The sequence below is a fragment of the Carassius auratus genome, chromosome 24 (genome assembly GCF_003368295.1).
Source record: "Carassius auratus strain Wakin chromosome 24, ASM336829v1, whole genome shotgun sequence".
Taxonomy (NCBI): Eukaryota; Metazoa; Chordata; class Actinopteri; order Cypriniformes; family Cyprinidae; genus Carassius; species Carassius auratus.
Window position 1 is genome coordinate 21,774,839 of NC_039266.1, and position 26,532 is coordinate 21,801,370.

The window sequence follows — 26,532 nt, forward strand, 5'->3', positions numbered from 1 at the left end:
AAAAGCATGCCTTTAACGCCACAAATAATAATTTAAGTTGTTCTGCAGCAGTAGAGACATGATTTGAGGAAACGTTCATCTCTCTTGTTAATTTAACACATGATCAGCTGAACCCTTTTCACCTGATGGAAATAAAACAGGTGAAAAAAAAAATCTTTAGGTGATCTGAGTCACATTTTTCATATTATTGAAAATAAAATAAAATATATGAAACAAAATAAAAAATAAATTAAATACACAACTTAAACTAATTTAAGGGAAATAAAATAAGAAATAAAAATAAAATAATATGACATTATAAAAAAACAAGAAGTAAAACGGAATAAATTAAAACGGAATAAAATGAAGTCAAATAAAATAAAAAACAGAATAAAATAAAAAATGAAACAGAATGAAAAAAATTCAAATAACAGTATAAAGCAAAACAAAATAAGTAAAACTGAGTAAAATAAAACTAAAATAAAATGAAGTCAAATAAAATAAAATAAAAAATTTGAAATAAAATAACAGTATAAACAAAACAAAATAAGTAAAACTGAGTAAAATAAAACGAAATAAATAAACTGAATAAAATAAAACGAAATTAATAAAATGAAGTCAAATAAAATAAAAAAACAGAATAAAATAATAAACAAAACTGAATTAAAAATTTGCAATAAAAAATAAAATAATAAATAACAAAAACGTAAGTAAAATGTCATATATAAAAAAACTGAACAAAATGAGTAGAATAGTAAATAGAATCTAAATTTTTAAATGGAATATAATAAAACAAAAGACCTGCATGAACCGCTCATAATAACCCAGCAGTGCAAACAAACATCTTCTCAGGACAGCGTGAGGTGGATCTGAGCTGACCTGGAGTTCATCAGTCCTTCGATTACAGACTCACTGAGATGAGGATTTCTGTATTCAACATCAGTGAACCTGAGATTCAGCGCAGGGAGGTCATGTGATTGTGAAACACTGATGAACAGCTACACACACACACACACCTCTGAGTTACCCTTAATACACACAGTAAGAGTTCATGTCAACAGCTTCCTTTCCAGGCACATAACAGTTAGAGTTTCCAACAATAAAACTAAAACCTTCTTCATGACTCTTTTACAATAGACGAACCGAACGAAACAATTGTCACAAGAACGGTTGCAGTGAACATGTCTGGTAAAGTAGGGCATTAGCAGGGACCGTGAATCAGTCTCTCTGTAATAAATGGCCACATCCTCTATTTATATCAGCTAAGCTCTCTCTGGTTCTGATCTGTAAGCGGACTACGAGAGCTTGTTTTACACCGGCTGACTGAGCAAGAGACGCTGGCAGAAAGAGTCACTCCAATCCCGTTATCCAACACGGATGTCAAACTATTAGAAGACCCAAAGTCAGACGGAGTAGATAAACACGCTCTACGACTGGTGATAGGAACGCTGCCGCTTTAAAACGACACTAGATTCAGATCGTCAAAAAGAATCAATGAATCAGTGAATCAATGAATCAACGAGTCAATGAGAGAAATATAGAACGTAGAAATGAATCGTTGAATAAACGGATGGATATTTGTAAAACTGTAGATGTTAGAATGGCTATGCAGCAATAAAATTAAAAAGATTAACATCCCTAAAACAAGGGAAGGTTACAAAATTATATAAATTATTTATTATAAATGTTGTTTGCAACTCAGTTGATTTTGAACCTTAAAAAAGTCAGTTTAGAAAATACGTTGAGGTTATTTTATTTATATTTGAGAAGTTCCGGAAATGTATTAAACTTATTTATTTATATTCTATTTTGTTAAAAATTTTTCCCCAAAGATATATTGTTAGAGAAAGTAACTTTAATGTCTAAAAAAAGCAACTTGTCACTAGTTCAGATGATCACTTTTAAGTGATAAGTTGTAAAATTTTGAATGACGACATTAAAATATCTTTTTCTGATTCTAAAATTAATAAACCCCTTCAAAATGTCCCTCAAAGTCAGTTTGCAATATTCTGATCATCAACATTTAAATAGCAAAATATATTCTAGAAAGCTTCTACGGATGTTTTTATTAATTAAAACTTAAGTATAACCAAGAACGGAGACTAGCTCATATAAGTAAAGATAAAAATAAATAAATAAATAAATAAATCACCAAAATCTCTCATTCTGGATAAACTGCAAATAAACATCTACTGAGGTAAAAACATAGACTAGCTCAATGCAACTAGTCACATCATTCACCACATCGCTTCAAGTCCGTTTAGACAAGGTTTTAGGCTGACGATATTAAAATGGAAAACTTTCTCATTCTACATTATTTGGAAATCGCAAAACAGCAATTTCACATTTCTAATAAAGTATGAACTATGACTTTTTCAATGCAACTAGCCACATTCTTCAAAAACGTCACTTAAAGTCGGTTTAGATTTGCTTATGCTACGGTTGACAAGAGTAAAATCTCATGTTAGATACCTGTGATGTTCCACATCTAGTGAAGTAAGAATGAAGACGAGCTTAACGCCACTGGTTGCTTTAGAGAAGTTATTCAGCTTGTATTAGTGGCTGACTACAAACCGCAACTAGTTACATCTTTTAAAAATTAAAGGTTATTCTGGTTGACAAAATTAAAACGGCATCCTCCTGAGATGATCCAGAAGTGCAGTCGTAGATTTGTTGAAACTACACGAGATCCAGCTCAACACAGACGATCACAAACACCGCTTAAAACGACAACTGAAGCACTAGGAACATCCACGAGTTTGGGACGCCGAACACTTACCCCGCAGACAGGAGCTGGAGCCCGGCTCCATGCTGACGGAGAGAGAGGGTGAGATGGGTCCGACCAGGGTCTCAACTATCTGTGCTCTGATGATCAGAGTCTGTGACGCTGCCAATAAAACACCAGAGACATCAGTCCCTGAGCGCTTGATCCCTGATCTAAACCACTCAGACGGACACGGGGAGGGGCGAGCGAGGGAGAGAGACAGAGAGAGAGAGAGAGGGGGATAAAGAGATATAAAGGTAGGAAAGTGACTGATGGTGGTGACAGACAGAGAGAGAGAGAGACGGCGTGTCACTACACTAAAGATGCGCTCAGTATGATTGAAAATGCATCCGAAACAATAATAAGACACTTTCTAACAGGCATATCTGATAAAAACAAGCATGAATGATAACACATTGGTACTGTGTTGGGTCGCAGTGTCAAAAACAGTTAATCATAAATAATAATAATAATAATAATAATAATAATAATAATAATAATAATAATAATAATAATAATAATAGTACTACTACTCGTATTGTTATTAATATACCATATTATTATTTAAAAAATGTAATTATATAATGTATTGATTTATAATGCATTTATTTAATATATTTAATTAGTAATGAAATTGCAAAGCATAGCAAATAATGCATAGCATTTCCATTATAAATTATAAATAAACATACATTACATAAACTATATTTTTATAATTTATAATAATATTTATATATTTTATATTATAGTAAATACATTATTTTTTTAATTAACATTTATTTGTAATACAATTATTTAAAATTAAATAGCAAAATGCATTTTTCTTATCATAAACAATATTTTTAATCGTTTAAATTCACATTTTGGCCTTAAAAAGCTTATGTTAAGTGGTTATAATATATGAAAGTTTATTATATCTTTATGTAAAAATGTGTATAAATATACAGTGTGCATGTACACACACACACACACACACACACACACAACAGATTACTGCTTTATTGCAGGAACTGACTTTACGAGTGCTGTATTCATTGCTGCTCATCTAGTGTCTCTTCATCAGTATGTGAACTAGCTAGTAATCACTTAACCAGATTAACCAAATCCTGTCCTGTTTAGAAAGCGTAGCAGGACCTGAGGAAGGAAGGAACTCTTCATTTACAACTCGAACCTAAACACAAGGGAGGAGGCGCAGGTTATCCGTGTGTGAAGTGTACTTAAGAAACAGACACTAAACCCTCGCTTTAAACACAAACAGAGACCAAGAAGTGGAAATCTTCACAATATGTGATTATAAGTTATAGACACTGGCTTTATTTTCACGATGTTAAAATATCAGATGTTTCTGTGGGTTGGTCGAGCGTCATCAGTGATGCTGTAAGCCGTTAAAGCCTTCAGGTAAAGGAGCGTGTTACGTAACAGAGCATGCTGGGATTGCGTGGGCTTCAGTGATCTCACACACTCAAACTCATTTAACACACAGACCTCAGTGTGACTTCAGCTTCATGAGTGTGATTTCATCACGTACTGCATCCACACACAAAAACTGATCACATCTGTTTATTATTATATCAACTATATATACTGTATGTAGAAATAAAATATGTATTCATTCACCTATAGAGTTGACATATTATTTTGTAGTATTATTGATTATAATATCTGGTTATAAATTATGTTACAAATTATATAATTTTTTTAGAAAAAAATAATCTATTATTATTATTATTATTATTATTATTATTATAGCATTTAAAATTATAAATAATAAAAGCAAATAATAAAAACTAGTAATAATAATTTTTAATAATTAATATAAAAACTTGGCATTATTATTAATTTATAAATGTGATTTTATATTATTACCACAACAAATAATGGTGGCAAACAATAAATACTACTAATAATAATGATCAAATTTATATTTATAATTAATGAAATAATTTCAAAATTTCACATTTAATTTTAATAACTTGGTTCTTTGGAAATATTTTCCTATTATTTATTTTTGTAAAGTTTTATATTATTATTATTATTTATTTTTTAATCTTATTACTATGAATGATATTTGATTGAATATATTAAATATAAATAATACAAATATTTGAATTGTTATTATTGTTAATAATACAAATAATAATACATACATATTTATTATAAAAAAAAACATAATAACAAACAATACTGATTTTAATACTTCATTACTTTTAATGCTTACAATGATATTCAATATTCATATTTTGTCATTATTATTATAATTATAATAATAATTATTATTATTATTATTATTATTATTATTATTATATAGAATGTGACTCTGTTAGGACGATCAAGACTGATTTAAATCTTGTCTTTTTTTTATAATCACGTGACAAAATAAAAGTAGCCTAAAGCCAATGCTGAGGTTTTAATTCTATCTCACAGTCATTATTTCTGTCTGTCACAAACTATTCATATCACGTGTATTTGCTCTGACCTACAGAAAATAAAGAACCAAGACACATGGATATTATTTCATGCAACAAAGTCACTTATATGAGAACAGAGATCAACCATATAACTAAATCAAATGAACCTTAAAAACTATTCCATGCATTTTAACAAGCAGCATCCGTCAAAAACAACAATAAGCTACACAAAGTCAAGTCAAAAACATGGATATCATACACAACATCTGACCTGTCTAAATCTGTTTAGAGTTCCTCCAGCAGAGGGGGGCAGTGAGTCACTGACAATGATGGATGAGCTTGATTTAAATCAGTCTGTCCCACTGTTACCTGAACAGTGACTGTGTTCACATTGCATACTCCATTGCATACACATTGCAATACACATATACAGTGCACTGAAAAGACTATAAATGTTTCTTCAAGCTCTGCATTAGTCAATGTTTTCCTTGCATATGCCTGCAAACATGTCTGTTCATTAAGTTCTCTAATTGAGTTTCTAATGGGCTCCAGCAGCTGTGTTTCCAGACGGTGATTTCTGTGCGTCAGCCAGAGCTGTTAAACAGAAGAGGAACTTCATCTTGATGCAATGGCAGCAGTGAATCAGCGCAGCGGGAATAACAAGCACAGATTAAACCCACGTTTAAGAGGAGAGCAGCTACTGCCAGAGAGGGCCAAATCACAAAGAGTCATGCACAGATTGGCTGAAGTGATTTAGTTTGCTGTTTTCAGTGTGTCCAGGTCCAGAAATCACACTGCAGCGCTGCATGACCGCCTGTTAAAGACTTCATTGCAGACACAACAGAGCAGGACTAAGTGCTGTTTTGCATGAAGGTCTGTGTTCCAGAAGAAACTTTACACCATCTTTGACTTCTTATTTCTTGTGCATTACGATTATTTTAAATGCTTTTAATGTAAAGGGCTTTCAGTTACCAGTTGCCTTGCCAAGTTATTTAATAAAGGCACGCCTAGAAAAATCAAGCACAGAGAATAAATCAGTGAACCAGGGTTTTACAGTTCACTAAACATCTAATAAATTACCTTTTTCATCTAATTGCCAAAGTTTTTATTTTTATGCATCAAGTTTTAAATTTCTTAGATATATAGTTTTCTTTTTAATTTTAGTCAATTCAAATTTGTATTTCTTTATTTATTAAATTTTATTTCAGTTGCATTATCTGTTATTATTTTTAGTTATTATCAAGATGAATGAAAATGAGAAATGTTGTTTTGACAACTAGCTTTTATTTCAATTGAAGTTTATTTCATTTTAGGTAACAAAAAATAATTTTTGTTATGTATAATAACTATAAAAAAAATTAAAACCACAAAATCTTGACAAAAAAAAACAATTAATTAAAACTATAATCCTTTTATTTACTGAACTTTATTTTCCTGTCATTACGTAATTGTTAACTACCCTTTTCTGTGGTTGATGTTTTTTGTTTCGAAGTACTTCTGTTAATCTTTTATTTTCTCCTTCCCTTTATTTCATCTAGAATGTTGCTCATGCATAATCTGCATCATATGATTGATCCTTTACTGTTAAACTCTGTTCTCCTTTCTACTTCGAGCTAACGTCGTTCTATTCCCATTAGCTGCATGGACCCGTTTATTAGAAAGAGAGCCGGAAATTATTCACATAAATACACATTGACAAACATTTCTAAGCATTCTGAGCGGTTTGACTTGACTGAACGCTGATGTGAGTCATGTGACCAATATCTGAACAAGAAGAGACCCAATGAAATGAACCCTGAGCCGAGCCAGGCCTGTAAAACCTTCAGACCCTTACAAGGCAACGAGACGTTCAGTGTGTCTTATTATTAGCACAGGCACTACGTTTATAAGGCTGATTGTGCACTGTTATCTGCTTTAAATGCTCATGATTTGAAGGTTATTTCAGGCCGTTGGCTTCTGAGGAAGCTGCCAACCTGCTGAAGGAAAAAAATTCATGTTTGGCCACTGCCTTCTCAGACTTTTAGGCTGTAAAAATTAAAGTTTGGGTAGCAAGCGTTTCTCTGGAGGGACTGAAGCTGGGAAAGAGAAAGTGTGTGTCAGAGGATGTGGAGCCGGCGGGTCAGTGGAAACACACACAGACTCTTATCAGACACAGCACATGGAGGCCAGGACCGGCCTGACAGGAAACAGGAAGTACAAGCTTCTGAATGACAACAGAAAGATGAAATATGTGCTCAACAAACCTGAAACAAACTGTACGAGGGATTCGGATCATCTCTCGTGGGTGTTAACCATGCATTTCATTTCAAGACTTTATGCAGTGTTATGAACATTAACTAAACTAAAGTTATTAAGACGTGTCTGTTCACTGAAATGAAATAAATATAAAAGCGCCTTCATTAGTTCTAATTTTCAAATATTTTAAGCTGAAGCACTAAAATTACTAACCGGAAAACAAAATTATAATAATAAAACTGAAACTTAAAAAGGATCAATTAAAACTTGAAATGAACTAAAACTAATAAAAATGACAGAAGCAAATAACAAAATTACTCAAATTTATATTAATATTAAAATAAAAACTAAATATTAAAGTATAAAAAATAAGTATAAAAAAATACTACAATAACACTTCCGCCTTCTTGTTCCAAATCCATTCAGAATTTAACTTTTTCTTGTAAACACACAAAAATGTGGCCCCTAATCATAAATAACAATGATTTTCTTCCTCAGTGTTTTTGTCTTGTTTTCCAGCCCAAAAAAAATCTTAAATCAATTTTTTTTTTACATTAACTTGGTTATTTTAGATATTTGTTCATTTAATATCTCCAGTAATTTTGTACATAAAACATCTGTAAAATAGGGCTAGGTACAGAGTTATTATGAATTTATTTTACTGATTTTTCACAGGTGTTTTACCAATATTTTGAATGATGTATTGCATTTTGTTGAACGAAATGTCTGTAAACTTAACAGAAAATGTCCAAGAAAGAAATTACTACAATTTTTTCTAATGAAACAGCTTACAGGGTTTGAAATGACATGCCAGTGAGTAAATAATGAGACGTTTGGGTAACACACACAATAATGTCTTGGCTGTGATTATGTAATCTGAAGGAATCATGATGTATGCAGTGGAATGTGGGGTGTTAGGGTTTGTCTCACGTGCAGACGCAGCCGTGGGGCTGATGTTGTGTAAAGAGGGTGTGAACACGGACACAAACTCATTGCAGGGTTTCTACATGCTGCACATCTGGTTACAGTTACAGTGACAGAGAGGAGGCCTGCAGATCATGACGTCAAAAACTACAAAACACACCCTAGAAGAACGAACGACTGATATCGAGAAAGACACAAACAGCAGTGAACATGTAGAACTGCTACTGAAGCTCACAACTGAGACTTCATTTGATTAATTACACATTAGTTCAGCTGGTACAGATGTGTCTGATGCTTTGAAACATTCACAAAATGTTACATGTGGTAGATATATTTGCATGATGTCAGTGGTAAAGACTGTTTTACATTATTAACACGGGAAAAATACACTACGGGATGTGTCCCAAACAATTCAATTTAAGAAAACGTGTTTTTTGTAAACACAATGTGTAATTCAATCGGTCACAATTTCCATGCAATACAGCTCGTCCAATCAGAATTTGTTTCCAAGTGTTTCATAATGTATAGCTGTTTTTGCAATGGTTTTAAACTTAATAAATCAAAATAAAACGTAAATAAAAGAGTTTTCTATGGTGATAGACATTTGCATTGTTATCGTCAGCTGTAAGATCTTCTTTATTTATTCATTATATGTTAAAACGGCTGAAGAAACCAAGCATTATGAAAATTACAGTGGGACATGTCCAAAAAGTAAAACGTGTTATATTTTTAAGGTTATTATAGGCATAAAGTATAACTGAATTGTTCACAATGTCCAAAAAAAACATGAGAATTTAGAGTCGAAACAACATTAGTTTTACTATTGTGAGTCTTTTGTTCTGAACTCAAATGTTTCAAAATGTGAAGCTGTTTTTGCTTTTTTGACTAATAGAAATTCTCCCACAAAATTTATTCTTATTTATTTAATTTATAAAACATTTTTGTTGCTTTTCTAGCAAAAAATATATATTATTATAAAACATTACATGATCCAATTAATTAAATACTTCACTTTTTTTTACAATGAGGTAAAGATTTTGCATCAATCTTCCAGTGACCTGAAGTTCCTCAAACGTTTCAAATCAGTGCAATATTCAATCTCAGACACTCATCTCTTCAGAAAGCATGAATTCCTGTCTTTCGTTTCTAAGCAGTCGTGGTTTCGTAACCAACCGGTAACACACACACACTTGAATTCTCCCTCATTACACACACCATGCATGAGAACTGACCTTTAGAAATGAGATCATTTAACCACAAACCTCTTCACATCCATGCAGAAATTCATTATTTTCCATGCATACTTTCAAAATCCTCCCTATGCATTAAACAAACACTGCCTGCTCCACTTAGAGACAAAACATCTGTGTTTTCACAGCATTAAAAATGCATGCCATGCAAAAGTTGATGCTGCTAACGTCAAGTATGCACTTACCAATAAATAAAGAGGTTTTCAACACAGGGTGGAATTGTGATTCACTGCCCTGGCATCATCAAAAATTATATTTAAGAGCCACTAACAACGGTTATCATACGCACAAGCTGCTGTGCTGTTTAGGACGTGGATGTGTTTAATAATCATCTTGCTTTTCAACATAGAATCAGCAGAAAACTGAGACAAATGTGAACCAAACCTGCTGATTTCAGTTTAATTAACGTCACACTTACAGTGCTACACCTAAAATGATGTTTAATAAAACTTAATCCAACAATGCAAGTCCATGTAACTATATTTCTTCTCTCTGAGCTGAAAGCTTTGAGTAGATAAAGCACACGCTGAGAGGGTTTACAGTTACACTGTTATTCAATTTCAGGTTGGCTTTTTCATGGGTGGAGATCTGGAATAATTGGATGCAGATGTCGGCCGCTGCGCTGTATCCTAGTAATATGCAATCAGGCAGAAACGCACGGAGTGAGAGAGTCCTTATCTAGAAGAAGCCTCTTGTACTTAGGGCCTGAAATCAGCTCTGTGTGAACACCGTGAGCTGTAATGTCCCAAAAGATACACAGACAAAGAGCAGCTCCAGAGATTTGGGTGAATGTGAAGGGTGGGGTCTTAAACTCCCACCGGCGGGAACCAACAGGAAGCAAGCAACATGACAAATCAATAGCATTGACTGGAATCTGAGTCCATGTTCATCTCGCAGGAGAGTCAGAGGAGAAAAACAGCCGTTGCACAACACTGAAAACTGCCTGCTTACATAACACTTAATATGAGTTTAGCTGCTCTACTGAGTCTGTAAAATTTGGGCCGTAATTGTAAGCCAGGGTAGCAATTAGCAGGAGAAAAGCCATCGGCCGGTGCATCGTGTAATGAGGGACAGTTTCTGAAGATTACACCAAATAATGCACTTTATAACTCAGAGACTGACACTAGTGCTAGTATAAACTGGAAAGAAATCAACCATAATTTCAACCTACATGTAAGTAAATATATTCAAAATCTTTAATGCATTACGTAAAATACTGTAAATAACTAGTAACTGTGTTCAACACTGTTTTTCATTAAATGAACAAAAGAAAAAAATAATACAAGGATAAATAAAAGGATAATATTACGTATGTGTTATTATATAAATAAAAACTTATTTTATTAACAAAAGCATTTAATTTTATTTATTTTTTTTAAGTATTAAAAAAAATCAAAGTAAAGTGTCACAGGAAACACTTCAGATTGACGATGCAAATGATTCACTGAATCAGAGACTCGATTCACTGAAATTGATTCACATTAATAAATCCTACTGTTTAGGACTTTGACTGAACTTTAAGTATTAAATTACTAAAAACATTTCTATTCTAATGTCCTCAAGAGACAAGAAACACAAAATTAGTGCAACAATAAAGTCTTTCAGAAAACTTCCAAATAATAAAGTGCATCAAAATTACACTATTCACGATGATGCTTTTTATCTTGAATGTTTAATATAAAAAGGCTTTTACTAACTTTTTTATCTTACTGCTCTCAAAACAAAAGGCTCACAAGCCAGAAAACTTATTGTAATGAGTATTATAGTGATTCTTTTTTTTTTTAATCGCAAAAATTACAGCAAATTTAACACAGATATTGATTATGAAACAACTAATTATCATGTCTATCCTACTGTCCTCAAAAGACAAAGATCACAAAACTAGTCTAATTATTAAATCTTTTAGAAAACTTTAAAAGTGTATTTGAATATTGCAGCATTTATTTATGTTGCCAGCTAAACTCAATACATATTCAATATATCACGCTGCTTTATTTGGCACAAGAAAGATGCTGTTAAACTGAATGTAGAAATAAGAGCTACTCTGTTTCCTGTCAACGTTTATGCAATAAATGCACAAATATGGACTCCAGTGATGACGTGCACTAAAAGAAGCATTAAATGACCAACACAAAGATCATGACATGACAAAAGATGCAGGAAACGATCCTGAACAACATCACATGAGCTTGTCTTCAGCACATGCTTCTCTCACCCATGTGAAAAGAGGAAAAGAGAAGGCGTGTTCGCTCGGCGGAGAGAGAGAGAGAAAGACAAACAAACTCTGGACAGTGACCCGCTCAGTTAACCTGAAGCAGCACGTTACTACAGATCCAGCCGAGCTGTTTGGATTCAGTCTCAGAGGGAACATCTCACCTATGGTTTCTTCATCCTCCTCCTTTAGGATGTTGTTGTCGTCGGAGTCTTCCTGAGAGGACTTTCTGCCATCATCCACGGGGACCACGGTGAAGTTGGTGGGCATTTTCTCACCATGTGAGGCGTCTGTGGTTCTCCTTATCTGTCGGTCTCACGCTCTGCCTCTCGTCCTCTGCGCTGGCTTCTTTGAGTGGTTCAGAGTTCTCAGTTTTACTCCTATCTCTTTGACACCGGCTCGACCATGTGACCAGCCTGCCTCCATATAAGGAAGCAGGGAAGCCCCGCCCAGGGGGCCGTCCTTAACCCACACAGGAGCAGCGTCTCATTTCTCGCCTGCAGCAGAGTGAACCTCCACAGACACAACAACACACCAGATAAAGGAAGCTATTGATTACAAACCTCTTCTAGAAACTTCCTCTGGGGTCAACAGGGTTACTTAATAAATCTAAAACAACTAAAATATGATTTGTTATACTTGAAGGAAAATAAATGTTAACCGGAATTAAATATATAAAAACTTTTTACATTTTATTTTTGGACTAGTTGCCAAGAAAACATTTTTCATTTTTTTTTTTTTTATCTAAAACAGTAAAATAACTATAACAGAATTTAAAAAATATATATAAAAAACTATTTAAAAAAACCTAAAGAAATTATCCTAAAAATGTAACAAAAATTCAACATTATAACAATTTAATATTCATGGTTCTCTAATGTCAGTTAATGTTCAAATTACATTCAGGTTAATTTTTTTTTAATATTTTATATTTTTAGTAAGTGTTTTATTTTGATTGTAAAATATTTATCTTAATTTATATTTTCATGATTAAATTAAATTATAATTATTATTATTTTGTATGGTAATCTTGTGAACTATTGTTACAATTTACAATTTTCTATGTGAATAAATTTTTAAATATGATGAATTTTCAAGATCTTCAGAAATCATTCTAATATCAGTTCAAGAAACATTTCTGATTATTATCAATGTTGAAAAAAGAAAGAAAGAAATAAAGAAAGCATTTGAAAAAAAGTAGCGTAAGTCAAACTTCAAATGTAAAATGTCTGCAAAACCATTCATGACCAAAAAGCATGTGAAAGTGTGTTATTTCTGCAGCAATCGCGGTACTAAATGAAACGGCAAAACTACCCATGACTGCATATTATCCTGGGACAGAAAAACTTATTTTAACATCAAAGCAGCAATTGAAAGAGTAATAAACGTTACTGTACTCTGTTTGTGAAGCATGCACGTTTAATCACACTCGTCCATGTGCACAATCAAACACAAGGCCATGAACACAGCAGCTTTTATTAAAGCAGCGGACAGCGTAGCTCTGTGGTTACAGACGGTTAATCATAAGAAGTGCTCATTCCACACGAACAATACAAGACCTGACATACAGTAGGATCTTGTGTAGTAGCGCAGGGCTGTAATAGTTCCTGTGCAGACGTTTTGTCTTCGTGACTCTTGAGACTCAGTTCAGAGCAGTGTAAAGACAACCCTGCACTTGCTGCGTGGAAACCTCTAGATTTAGAAAACTACTTTATAAGTAAAAAACTAATTTAAAGTTTACTTAAGTGACCTTTAAAGTAACTAATATTATATTATTATATATTAATATATGATTATGATATTAAATTATTAATAATTTATCATTTTATATCATCAAGTGAATTTTTTTATTTATTTATTAGCATTTTTTATTATTATATGTTCTCTTGTTCTTTATTTCTGTATATGGTAAGAATAGAAAATATGAAAATAAACAGTTTTAAAAAAATCATTTTAAGAATTTATGTACATTACAAGTGCACTTTTTTCACAAGGAATGCACACATTTAGGAGAGAAGAATAAAAAGTTTATTTGTAGAAACATAAGGTTTATATTTCTCCTATGAAAGTCAACGGCTTGACTGATAAACTTATCTGAAAGTGTCTTAATGAGGTAAAGCTCTGTCAATATTTCTTGTGAAAAGAGGATACAAGAATCCTGATAGCACAATCATTACAGATAAACCCTGTGTAGTATGTTTTCCACCTGTTTTCTAGTACAGCAGGTCAAAACGGTGCATCTGATCACTTAGTAAACAAACAGCACAACTTTCCTCAAAAACTATAATTCATGTCTGAAGTCACAAACTGGAGCCATAAAAGCACAGCAAACAGGAAGTCAGCGCAGATATGTGATTTACTCCACATTCCTCATTGTTAGCTTGACATGTGGACCCTTAATTTCTCCTAGAAAGAGCAGAAGGCACCAGTTTAATGTGAAGCTGCACTCACACAAAGGAAGCTCTCATGTTCAGAGTGTTCTGGGAGTCAGATTGAATTACACTGCAGTGCTCAGAACAGACAGACTCAAGAACAGCAACGGCCCACTGGAGGATTCACCGGTCAAACCAACCGGGTCATAGAGATAAAAATACCACGGGCCCACTAATGGACCAAAAACACAGGAATTCTGGGACGCGCTGATGCTGCTTTCTCATGCATCATTGCGCAACGCACATTACTCACAATTAAACCTTGACCGTGTTAAAGGAATAGTTCACCCACAATTTTAATTTACTATGACCTCAGGGCATCCAAGATGTAGATGAGTTTGTTTCTTCCTCAGATTTGGAGAAATGTTGCATCAGTGTCTCAGTGATGGATGCTCTGCAGTGAATGGGTGCCGTCAGAATGAGAGTCTAAAATTCGACTAAATCTATCATATTAACACTTCTTTCAGTGAAAAAGTTGTATCTTCTGAATCAGGAGAGAAATCTGCATAAATTCACAAGCCAAAACAGCTCTAAATAACCCATTCTTTTGTCTTCTCCAGATGTTGACTGATGGACTGGAGCGGTGTGGATTATTGTGATGTTTTTATCAGCTGTTTGGACTCTCATTCTGACGGCACCCATTCACTGCAGAGCATCCATTGATGAGCAAGTGACAAAATGCTACATTTCTCCAAATCTGAAGAAGAAACAAACACATATGACTCATTGGTGGCTTGAGGGTGAGTACAATACATGTCTAGCAAATTATAATTTTGGGGTTTATTAGTCCTTTAATTCGTCATGCCACTTGAATCCTATATAGACACAGTGAACTGCAAGCTATTTATACCAGGCACACCTTATGGAGGAGTAAGTTAGGAAAAAAAGACTACAATATATAACTACACACCCACTTTTAAGCTTATTTTTACCAATTTTTCAGCAGAGCAAGTCTTTGTATGGTACCAAGAAACAATAGCAATATCCGTGTTCTCACAGATATGACAATTGACAGAGACTGAATACATAACAGCAAAAAGGTGAACGAGTTGTGCTCAGTTATCACCATAAGGAATTTCCAATTATGATGGACTTTGTGTTCCTAAACATGTCCATCTGAACTAGCTGAGACTTAAACCTGAAACACATAAATGGAAGCTATCTTGCCCTGAAGGCATTTCATCACAACACAGTGTAAAATAATCAAAAATAATTACAATGAAATTACAGTACCTAAAACCACAAATCCAAAGATCTCATCCGTTCTTGAAAGGCTTCGCCAGAAATGAGTAAAGAGTAACGAGAAAGCGTTAAAGCTGCCAGGAATTCGCTCTAATGAATTGGTTCCACCTGTGCACTGACCTTTAAATGGCAAAACGTCCAAAACTGTGCGTATCTGGATCCAGTGAGAAGTACAAACCACTGTACAGGACGTCCCGTTTCTGGATCATCCCAAATACATCAAAACAAGATCAAGCATAGTCTCCCAAATTCAGATCCAGTCAGAAACAGTGTGATTTCGACATTTATGAAGCTGGATCTGTTTTGTCCGAGCCTCATTTCCTGCTCTTTGAAGAATAGACTGCATCTAGACACAAGCCATACTGACGCATAAAGCACTTATAATATAAACGGTAAAGTCCTGCACAGGCTTACACAATCACTAATGTACAATACAAACACAGATAATTGTGAGAGAGTGCGTTTGAGATGTCACACGGGTCAAACAAGGGAATTGTGGGTAACAGTGGTGGTCAGAATAGATATATAATGCAGAATCAGATGCATGGACATCTATTCATATGTAAGGTAATTTAAAGATTAACCAAATGAGATGTAAGAGTGGTTGTTTCTTCCGTTGAAACTTCAGTTAGCTGAAGCTGGAAGAAAGAAGTGTGCTGAGAATTGAAAGCTGTTATGTAACGAAGCATCATGTGCTGCCACCTGCTGATGTTCTTGGGTAAATTGAGTTGGACATCGAAACATCTTTCAAAGCATTTCTGTATGTACAGAGTTAGTCCACAAAATACATGTAGAGAATTTTTCCTGGCATCACGACATCTACAAAACCCAACTTTCCACTTGTTGACAAGCTTTTACACACAGATTCTTTAGGCCTGCAGTAATATTTCCATGCTACATTTATAGAGAAAACAAACAGACTCATTTGTCCCGGTTTAGGCACTAAAAGAGAACTAAACCATTTTCGAAGGTCGACGGATATAGAGTTGCCAGTGTTAACACTAAGATAGATATAATAATTGTTACTAGAAATAATTTAGCCATTTATTTTTAATCACATTTCATTTTTGCTTAGTTTGACTTGAAGTACTTAAATAACTAAAACTGAAATAATAATTAAAAAATAGTGTAAGAAATCTGTAAAAATTTAACACAATATACTGTACTAAATAAATATGAAGGGATTTTATGCATTGATTTTTCACATCACTGTGTTGTGTTTTAGGGTTAATGGAAATGTCTTTAAACTGAATGGACAATCACCTGGCTGAAAATTACTAGTACATCTTAAGTCATTTTTTTAAGCTCATTCTGGATGAGTAGCACCTGTATATAAACTATGGATGTAATGATATTATCAATATCGTGATGTCGCGATAGCAAAACTGTCTTGATAATATCGTGGTCACATGACGATATGAAATGATGAACTTAAGTTTTTAAAATATATTTAAACTTCTTATTTTAACATAAATGTCTTTAAAGTCGTGTTTTTTACCATTATGCTTTGGCACAGTATCTGTCAAACTAATTGGCTCTTAATTTTGAATTGTCAAAGCTCATTAGATAGAATAATTTAAATGTACAAAATTTTATTTTTTTTCCAATTTTTCATATCGCAATAAATACTGTATCATGGACTTCATATCGCCATATAAACACAAATCCAATAATATCAAAAATAAAATGAAAACAGAAAATGTAAAAAAAAAAACTATAATAGCATATTAATGATACTAAAATGTTAGGTGAGTAATGATGACAAATGCACCAAGCACAAATTTACAAAACTTATAAATACATTATACATCTCCATAATACATATTATTTATGACATTTTTTTTTTTTTATCTGACACTTTAAACTGGCATCTATATCAGTTATTTAGTTTATCTAGTTTAATCTGACCCAGACTAGCTGTAACTAACAGTATCAGTTCACACACACAGATTGCATGTCTATTACAGCAGATTTTCACACCCATCCAGTGCATGTCTCTGTTTCTAAAACGGACTTGAATGTTCAAACATTACAGGGAGCTTAAAAACGGAAACCAGAGGGATCTCAAAATGTCACGCCACTGCACCTCAGACACGCGAGGAATCTGCACTAATCCATTCGGCACGTATAAAATAATTACTATAAATGACTTTCAACACGTAACAGTCAACAGGTGGAGACTGGCAGAGGTTTTGACTCTGAAACGAAGCGACTGTAAGCAGGTGATGACAGATGCTCAGTCGTTCTGGCAGAGCCGCCCATCTCAAATGTCAGAGCAGATGCCCGCTTCTCCTTCAGCTGTACGTCATACACCACAGGATCAGGTGACAGCTTTTTCTGCTCTTCTGCAGCACAGGACAAATATCTAAAGCATTCTAGATTATCCAAGAGTGTAGTTTGATCCTGGTGTCCGTGAGATGGTCCTGAAATGGGAGCTCGGGCCAAACACAAGCCTAACAAAACCCTCCACGGTGCCAGCAGCACAGTTTATCTAAATGATTGTGAGGTTTATCACCTTCATGAGCACCAGACGTGACTCACAATCTGTTCCTCGTATGACCACAGGACTGATGTCCCATACAGAGCAGATCTAGAGAAAAGGGCACATTTAAAGAAAACCCCAAAACACAAGTTCACCCAAACATTTAACTTCGTCATCATTTATTTACTGTCATTACAATATTCTGAGAGTGTAGTGCTAATGTTTTGATTTAGTTATGAAACGTTTATTTTGGAATGTTCTCTGAAGTTCTCTGTTCTCCAGTTTATGAGAATGTTACAGAGAATATTATGGAATGTTCCATTTTAGAATTTTGCAAACATTATTTGAATGTTCTCTGAAACAAGTAGTTAGTTGTTTAAAATGTATTTTCAAAAACATTTTAGAAAAAAGATTTTAAAAAAAGTTTTTTTTTTTTTTTTTGTCAATATAATAAGACCAGATAACTTTGCATTAACATAACTGGAGTGCAGTTGGTTTGAGATTTTGACAGACCCAACTTCTGTGAACATTCTGTGTCAAAATTCAATGAATCATTTTTGATTATGCGAGCATTACAGGAAAACATTAAAGGAACTTTGCATTTTGCCATTGTGCAAACATTATGGGAACAGCACTTTTGAATGTTCCCTAAACACTCTGAAATAAGTAGCTTTCAACATTTAAAAATGTTCAACAAACATCCACTTAAAACATTTCAGCAAACAAAGTACTGAATTTGTGCTAACATACACATATTACAGACCAGTTAACTGTGAAATATTTCCTTAAATCTTTATGTGCCAACGTTTATTTAGCATTAAGAGACCGCCTGCTATTTTCAACAGCTGAGCATTGTTTGAGAGACTGAGCGTGAGGACATCAAAATCAAGAGTCCTGAGACAAGAGCACATTGTTCTTTAACACGGGGCTGATGGGAATGAGACTCCTCACAGTGAGAACAGAGAGGAAGAGGTCTGGGTAACTTCTCACAGAATAATCAACTCACATCAGCTCAGATGAGTCATGCAGTGATTGTGCTTAAAGTGTGAATACAAAAAGCAGTGGAAAAACACAAAACAATCCAAAGAGGAAAACAGTAGATAGATCTATTTCAAAATGCTCATTTGCAAAAAATTAAGCTCTACTCAAGGTTTCCACAATGTCCATAATGAGTGAAATAGACTCCTTTTAAACATTTTAGTGAAATGTACAGTATTAGATCAAATTTTTTGCATTCATTGCAATGCATTCTGGTATTTCTGCATTTAATTTCTTGGTGATGCTGGCTTAGAATTTTGCCTAAAAAACTATGTTAAAAGCAGGGTTATTATTGTTACCTAAATATAAAACCATAAAAATATGTTACCTAAAAAAAAAAAAAAAAAAGCTAGCTACCAGGGCAACATTACTAACATAACTAACATGAAATAAAACAATAAAAAATAATTATATAAGCACACAATGAATTTTAAAAATTGAGGAAAAATAAAAAAAAAGAATAAAAAATGTTTAGCAGTCATAAAATATGGATGGTTAAAAGACAGCATGAATTTTCTTCCTGTGTCTGATTTTTTTTTTTTTTTTTTGTACATCAGAAGCATGCATGAAGCTTTAAATGCTGCTGAGCAAGCATAAACAAAATAGCCATCTATACAGGAGCACAGTCACGTGATTGTCATCTTATGATGCCAATTAGAGCGATATAATTACAAATAACTCCTGTACTCTGAAGCCAATTACTGCTGCCCAGAAGCACACAAACAAACTGCACGGCACCCATTGTGTTTATATGTTAGAAGAAGAAAAGAAACTTTGCTTTGGTAACTGGAAATGTTGATGCACAGAAACATGTGTAGACAAACAGCTAACACAAATAGAACAGGGTTGCTTGAGTCAGCTGTTCACAGTATCCTGACGGAGAAATGTGCTAAATAAAAATAATTCCCTCTTCTCTTTTCCATCTGCCCTGACCCTGACCGGAGACCACCCTCCAACACATGAGCTCCAGCTACTGAGATGATGTGGAAACACACCGGTTAATCATGGTGCAAAAACTTCCCTGAACAGCAGAAAATGACTGTTTCATTGCACATTCTCATCTCATCCATGACCTTCAGATCTATATTCTAACAATATCAAAAACTCACGACCTTTTAATAACAGGGTTGTCTCTGATCACATATGAAACATGGTTTAAAAAAATACACTTTCAAGAACTTCACTGTAGAAATCTGTTAACCTCAGCATTCTGCGTTTGCAAAAATATCATGTGATGTTTACTAAGTGTACAATATCATATGGCTTAAGAAACCACAAATATTCCACTTTCATTTTGTTTTACTGCTCTTTTGAATTAGTTTTTTTTCTTTAATTAAGGACCAAATATATTGTACATACAAGAATACATCATGTGATGAATATATCTAAAAAATAAATAAAATACAAATTTACAGATGCATAATTTGTGTTGCATTTAAGCATTTACTTAGGTATTTCTAAATATGTCTTTAGTGTCAATTGTTCAAAAATAGCCACTTCTGCTGTCTCTTTTACTCTGTGCATATGATAAACAATTAGAATAAATAGTAGAAATTCTTCATTTTATCAACATCAAATGAAACCAATTTAGGCCGAAGATAACATCAGTTTCTACAAATTACAAAACTGGCGTATATTCAAATTTACACCAAATACTTTCAACTAAATGATCGTCATTTACATTGATTTACATTGTAGCTATAAAGACTTCTGCATACAATATGCATCAACGTCTTTTATTTTCACAAGTTATGGGAGTCCATATTATAGTTTGTGGTAACCAACAAAATTCCAGTTTGTATTTAACCTGGAACATCTCTTTAATTTCTTAGACAAATGGATTTATTTTTGGTTGCATGTTAGTTCGTAATTGTTGCAATATGCTTCTAAAATGAAAACCCAGCATCACTAGCCTGCATTATTTGGATCAAGGTCTCAGCATTGGGTTGGGTTTGGATCTGTGGCCTTATCTAGTATTATTCAGAGTCTGCAAGACCTCATGATTGCTTAATGTTTAGGAGCAACTAGCTCAGCATTGCTCTAGGTCTGGGAGTGAAGTCTGAGAGCATCACCACACATATGAATAGAGATGTTCCTGACTCCCATAATGAGTGTGTAACCCAATCCAACACTCCCCAGCCCAACCATCTGGAAGATGACTCCTGTGCACTTCTCCAAAGCCAAGGCACTTCACACGCCAACAAATGAAACTCACGAGTCACTAATGTTTCTGTAGGTCTGATCTGCTCTTAGAATCAGCTCAATGCATTGGGAAGCTTTTTATATGATTAACACCAATCAAAACTTTTGAAACAAGATGTTGAACTTCGATTTTGTGTAGTCTATATGTAATTACTGCACCTCAAGTGCGGTCTCCAGATCACCTGGACCTTCTTAAGGGCTTCAGACCTTCAGCAGAAGATCAGCTCTCACAATCACACTTCTTTAAACTTCTTTATAGACTGTATGACTGCTGTTTAAGAGGATAATCAAAAGCACATTGGTTTTAAGAGGCCTGAATTTAATGAAGGGTCAATTCTAAGCTTTCATATCTTATAAAAGATAAAGACAGACACCAGACTAATATGCATTACATTAATGCAGTTGGTTATATATTTCCTTCCTTAAATCCACATGGACATAGATCTCATTAAATAAATGAAAGAGCAATGAGAGACTATAAAAGGCCAGAATCGCTCATTGTTTTGTTAGTATTTTCAGATGTAGGTTGTTAGATCTCTGAGCTGGGAGACAAACAGATGTGTCATGGTAATTAATGAAGACAGCTGAGCACCAAAAGTGTCCCGAGACACGTCTAGACAAGCCCCTGATATCAGACAGTGGAGTAAAACCAAAAGAGTATCATGTTTCATAAAACGCTATCAAATCATCACGTTTCACTAAAAATAAATCAATAAATTAATGAGTACAAATGAGAATAATAAAGATGTACATTTTGTTTAATCTTATAAAGATCTAAACTAATGCATATTTTTCTGCACAAACCCTCCTACTGGGCTTATTTCTATTATAAAGTAAATGCAATAAAACAACAGCATTTAATGCAAATACACATAAGATAAAAAATATAAATATAATGCAAAATATAGACAGTCAAATATGGAATCCTTATACTGTAAGTAAATAATAAAAAAATGTAATAAATAAACCTTGGTCACCACTAAAATAAAATCAATTTCCATTTTGTTACATATAATGTAATATATGTTAATTTCTGAATTTTAAGGACATTGGTAATAAGTTACCAGTTTTACTGGAGCTGCAACTATGATTCATTCTTGTAAGGGAAAGAATACAGAGGCTGATGATACCCAGAACAACTCTGAGCAATGTTGCGGTCAACGAGCAACCAAGCAGAAGTCTAACAGACAGAAATGTGTTACCTATTCTCAATGGGAAAGGGCACAAGCAGCATTGCTCAAAAAGCTGCCCTGTGTATCATTAGCATAAGTCCACATTGTACATTTTTTTAGATAAAAGAGGATTGTGATATTGCTGAGAATAAACCTTATAAAGTTAAATGCTGAATTAATGTTAAACTGAAGTTAAAATAAATAAATAAAAATCTGAAACACTTAGTCATTTAACTCATATCATACATTTCAATAAACACGTGTTACTGAATGTTCAGTGTTTAACTAAATAGTAAACTAGCAGCTAAAACAGTTCTGCTGACGGTAGTTTTCAGTTACTTTGACTTCGACTTTAAAGAAACATTTAATAACGTTCCCGATCTCAACGTTGTCATAACGTTTCAGAAACCATCAAATATAAGCTGGATAACGGCCCTGAGAGAATTAAACCTCCTGAGAGAGATCTGCGTGAAAACAAACCGTCTACAATAAACAATCATCCATAAAGTGAACTTACTAAACAATTAAAACACACAGATCTTTCTGCGTTTATTAAAGGCGAAGCGATTATGAAGTTTCTCTTCACTTTCTTCCAGATTGTTTACACTGTAAATGTACACGAGTGACGCGACGCGCCAAACTGACTGACTGCGTTGTGACGCGCGCGACGCTCCGGTTATAATCAACATAACGGCTCTCTCTGCGTTCATGAGAACACGACCGTCTGGCTGGTTGAACTTGAGTAGTCTCACCGTATTTGTTGGGTTCCCTGCTGTACCGGAGGATGGGCACCGATCCCCGCCGCTCCTCACCGGCTCCGGCGTCAAACACAGAGTCTCCGTCCGGTTCGTCTCCAAACGCGCTCTCCTCGGCGTGTGCCACCGGTACGACCATAAACCTCTCGCTCATGTTGGGCATCCGTGTGTCGGACCTGTCCGATGTCTGATGAACTTCAGGGCTCAGACGGTTTACACCCGTGATTCATCGCCGGCGCTAATCTGACAGTTTGTGAGCGCGCGCGCGCCGAAGCGTGAATGTGTTCAGAACGCGCTGCGCTCATTGGCTGAGAGATGAACGGGGCTTCTTCATATCAACAACAGATCAGTTTTGACTGATTGCTCACAGACCCATCAATGAAGCATAAGTAGAAGTATTCCTTTTAATGTTGAAGAATTACAACAAGTTCAAATGTGTTATTTAAAACTTAAGGAAATCAAGAAATTGAAAGTATTAAACAATTTTTAACAGAAAAAACTTTTTTTAATGTTAATAACTGAGTTTTATTTTGTTCTAAAGCGTTATTTATTCTATTTTAATGAATATTTATTTATTTAAATATAATTTATGTTTTATAGAAAAGCCATTTCAAGATCAAAGAATTCAAGAAATTAACGTTAAACCACTGTTTTCAAAAAATAAATAATAATGTAAACAAATCCCTTGTTTTATAAAAATATTTATTTATTTATTTATATATTTATTCTTAAAAACATGTTTTATAGACTTAGCAAAGCCATTTCAAGATCAAGGAGTTACAAAAGCAAAATGTGTTATTGTTGTAATAATGTTAATCAATTTTAATAAAAAAGAATAATTCAATTGTTTGTATTTATTTATTTATATGAAAATATGTATATTTATTTTTGTAAGATTTAGCTAAGCAAAACAAGCAAAGATTATCCCTGGAAACAGTTTGTATATTTCTGATGGAGAATCACTTATGAGACAAATAATAAAAATACAAATTCTGCTCTATTTGAGTTACTTGTTGACATTTGTAAGCCTGTTTTTGTTGTCATTTGTTCTGTAGTTTGTTATTAAGATCATTATTTGTGAACTAAACAAGCTATTTATAAACAGTAAACACAGATACATGAACATTTAGCAGTTATTGTTTAATAGTCCTAATGGAAATATTGTTTTATTTAAATGATTAATGACAGACTCTTTCCTGTGCTGATGTTCTCTGGTGTTTGACATAGACGTGTGTCTCATATAAACTCATATTCACATGAGCCTGTGGCTTCATTAACATCCACTTTCTGTTTCCCTTTTGTGTCGTGTGTTTTTCTCATAGATACAGATGAGTAACTCGTATGAGGAGTTTCCAGATCTACAGAAGCTCTTCACACACAACATGATGAAGAGCTGATTTTAATGATGATACTGGCTCAGATGAACGTGAGTCACACAGAGAAACGTTATTTCCATGATGTCAAATAAAGACACTCTGTTAGACTCTGTATAATGTTTTTGTTTAGTGGGACTGTTTGTGAAGGAAAAGATTAAATGAAGCTTCATTTAAACTGCATGGTTGGGATGCCAAGAGCTCCACTCCTCTTTATTCCCAGACAATGATTGGTCAGACCCATGAAAACACAGCGTGGAGGATCTATGAATCAGGACCCGGTCCAGGACTACAGATAGTTTCCTCTTCACTGCTGGAAAACAGGAACATGATCTGACCTATTATAACTATTATTAGTTTGACCCAAGTCAACTTTACCTGTGAAATCTGAATGACTGTATGAACTGGGTCTGGTTGTGCCCTCATATGCTGTATATTATATTGTTGTCATGTTTTGTTCAGTCATCAGCATTAACTGTTCCAGTCTCTCAGGATTTGTTTCAGCTGTTGTGAGTTATTTTAAGAGACAGACAAAGAGTGACGGGATGATTCACATTCTGCTACTGATCTACACACAACACACACTGGGATCGAGACTGGATGAGTTTGGTTCTGACAAGACATTGCTGTAAAAGAATATTCTAGAAATAATGATTCTGGATATTCTGGAAAATTTGTATTACTTTATTCATAATAGATACAAGTGAAATCATTTCATATTTCTGCTGCATATTCTCTAAGATCTTAGTATTATTTCAAAGAAAAAACATGAAGCAATAAACATGACAGTGAAAGGCGCACAAATATCATGAACAACACAGTCAGTCCAACAAGAGCTTCTGTGACCGTCTCAGATTTTTTCATTACCTGAAAAACAAAAAATGCAGCATTTTCTCATGTGACCTCTAGATGGCAGCCCATAATAATACAATCAAAACAGTCCCTAATCAGCCATTATTTCACACACATAATTTCATGATAAATTTCAATATTTTGGTTGTCTTTTACAGTGTAATTGTTACATTTTCAATTGTATTGTACTCTATAAACTGATTAGATTATACTGTATACAGTTTGAGTTTTATTCCAGGACAAATGCTACAGTAATCATCGTATTTTACATCAGTTAATTCAGCAGATGCTGTTTATCCAAAGCAACTTTCAAATGAAGAAAAACCAAAAACAAGTGTTAGGGTATAGATACAGTATAAGATGGATTATAGATAAATGTTAGATTCATTAAATAATTAACAATGAATGATTATATAGAAAGACATGTTTTTCTCCTGCTCTCTTCTTGATGTTTTCCAGTGTTTTGGCCTTTTCAGGTTCATCAATTTCCTTCAGCTTCTCAATCAGAAAATCAATGTGCTGAAGTGTGAGCAGTGAATCACTCTTGAGTGTGATCTTCTCCAGAGTTTCCACACAGTCAAAAGCTTCAGTCACCAGGTTTACTTTCTCTTTCTCTAATTCTTGCAGATCTTCATTCAGAAACAACCCAAGAAACACCATCACCATTTTTCATCATACCATCATTATATTTCCACATCAAATCTTCATAAGTTGTCTTCACCTTTTGTGTCTTTATTTCATATATTTTGGGATGTTTAACATGTTTGCTGTAAGTGCACACTGTACAGTAATCATTTTTCATCACTTCACACCACACCACGGGCCCCCAGCATCCGGGATAATGACAGTTCTCCTGACAGATGATGCAGCACGATCAATATCAACTATCTCTTTGTAGGTGACCTCAACTTCATACTCAAAGTATTTATTGTTTTTGACATCATTCTTGATCTGCTCCAGAACTTCTTGAATTTGTTTTAGCTCATTTTGCTTTAGTTCCATCATTTCAACACATGATTTGAGATATTTTCTGATATTTAACTGTCCCCTTTTTTGTAAAATGACTTATCTTTTTAGATAATCTCGATCTAGAGTTATCTTCAGGGATTTTGGTTTTATTGTGTCAAGAAACTTGAACAATCCTGTCATTCCTCTAAAACTGTGATCCCATGATTGTTCCTGTATCTTTTCATATTCTTCATCATATTCTTC

At 33.9% G+C, this 26,532-nt stretch overlaps 1 protein-coding gene across 7 annotated transcripts in view; it reads right to left on the reverse strand.

Annotated features, from left to right (window-relative positions):
• The window catches only part of slc12a7b (solute carrier family 12 member 7b), a 56,532-nt gene that overhangs the window by 29,626 nt on the left and 374 nt on the right, over positions 1-26,532 (reverse strand). For 4 of the 7 annotated variants that reach the window (XM_026201631.1, XM_026201630.1, XM_026201627.1 and 1 more), the window contains exon 1: positions 23,093-23,355. In XM_026201631.1, coding sequence (XP_026057416.1) covers positions 23,093-23,258 — 166 coding nt within the window. In that variant the 5' untranslated portion in view covers positions 23,259-23,355. Of the gene's footprint in view, positions 1-2,758; positions 2,878-11,936; positions 12,240-23,092; positions 23,356-26,532 lie in introns of those variants that run through there. The other 3 variants (XM_026201626.1, XM_026201628.1, XM_026201632.1) reach the window with 3 other exon arrangements.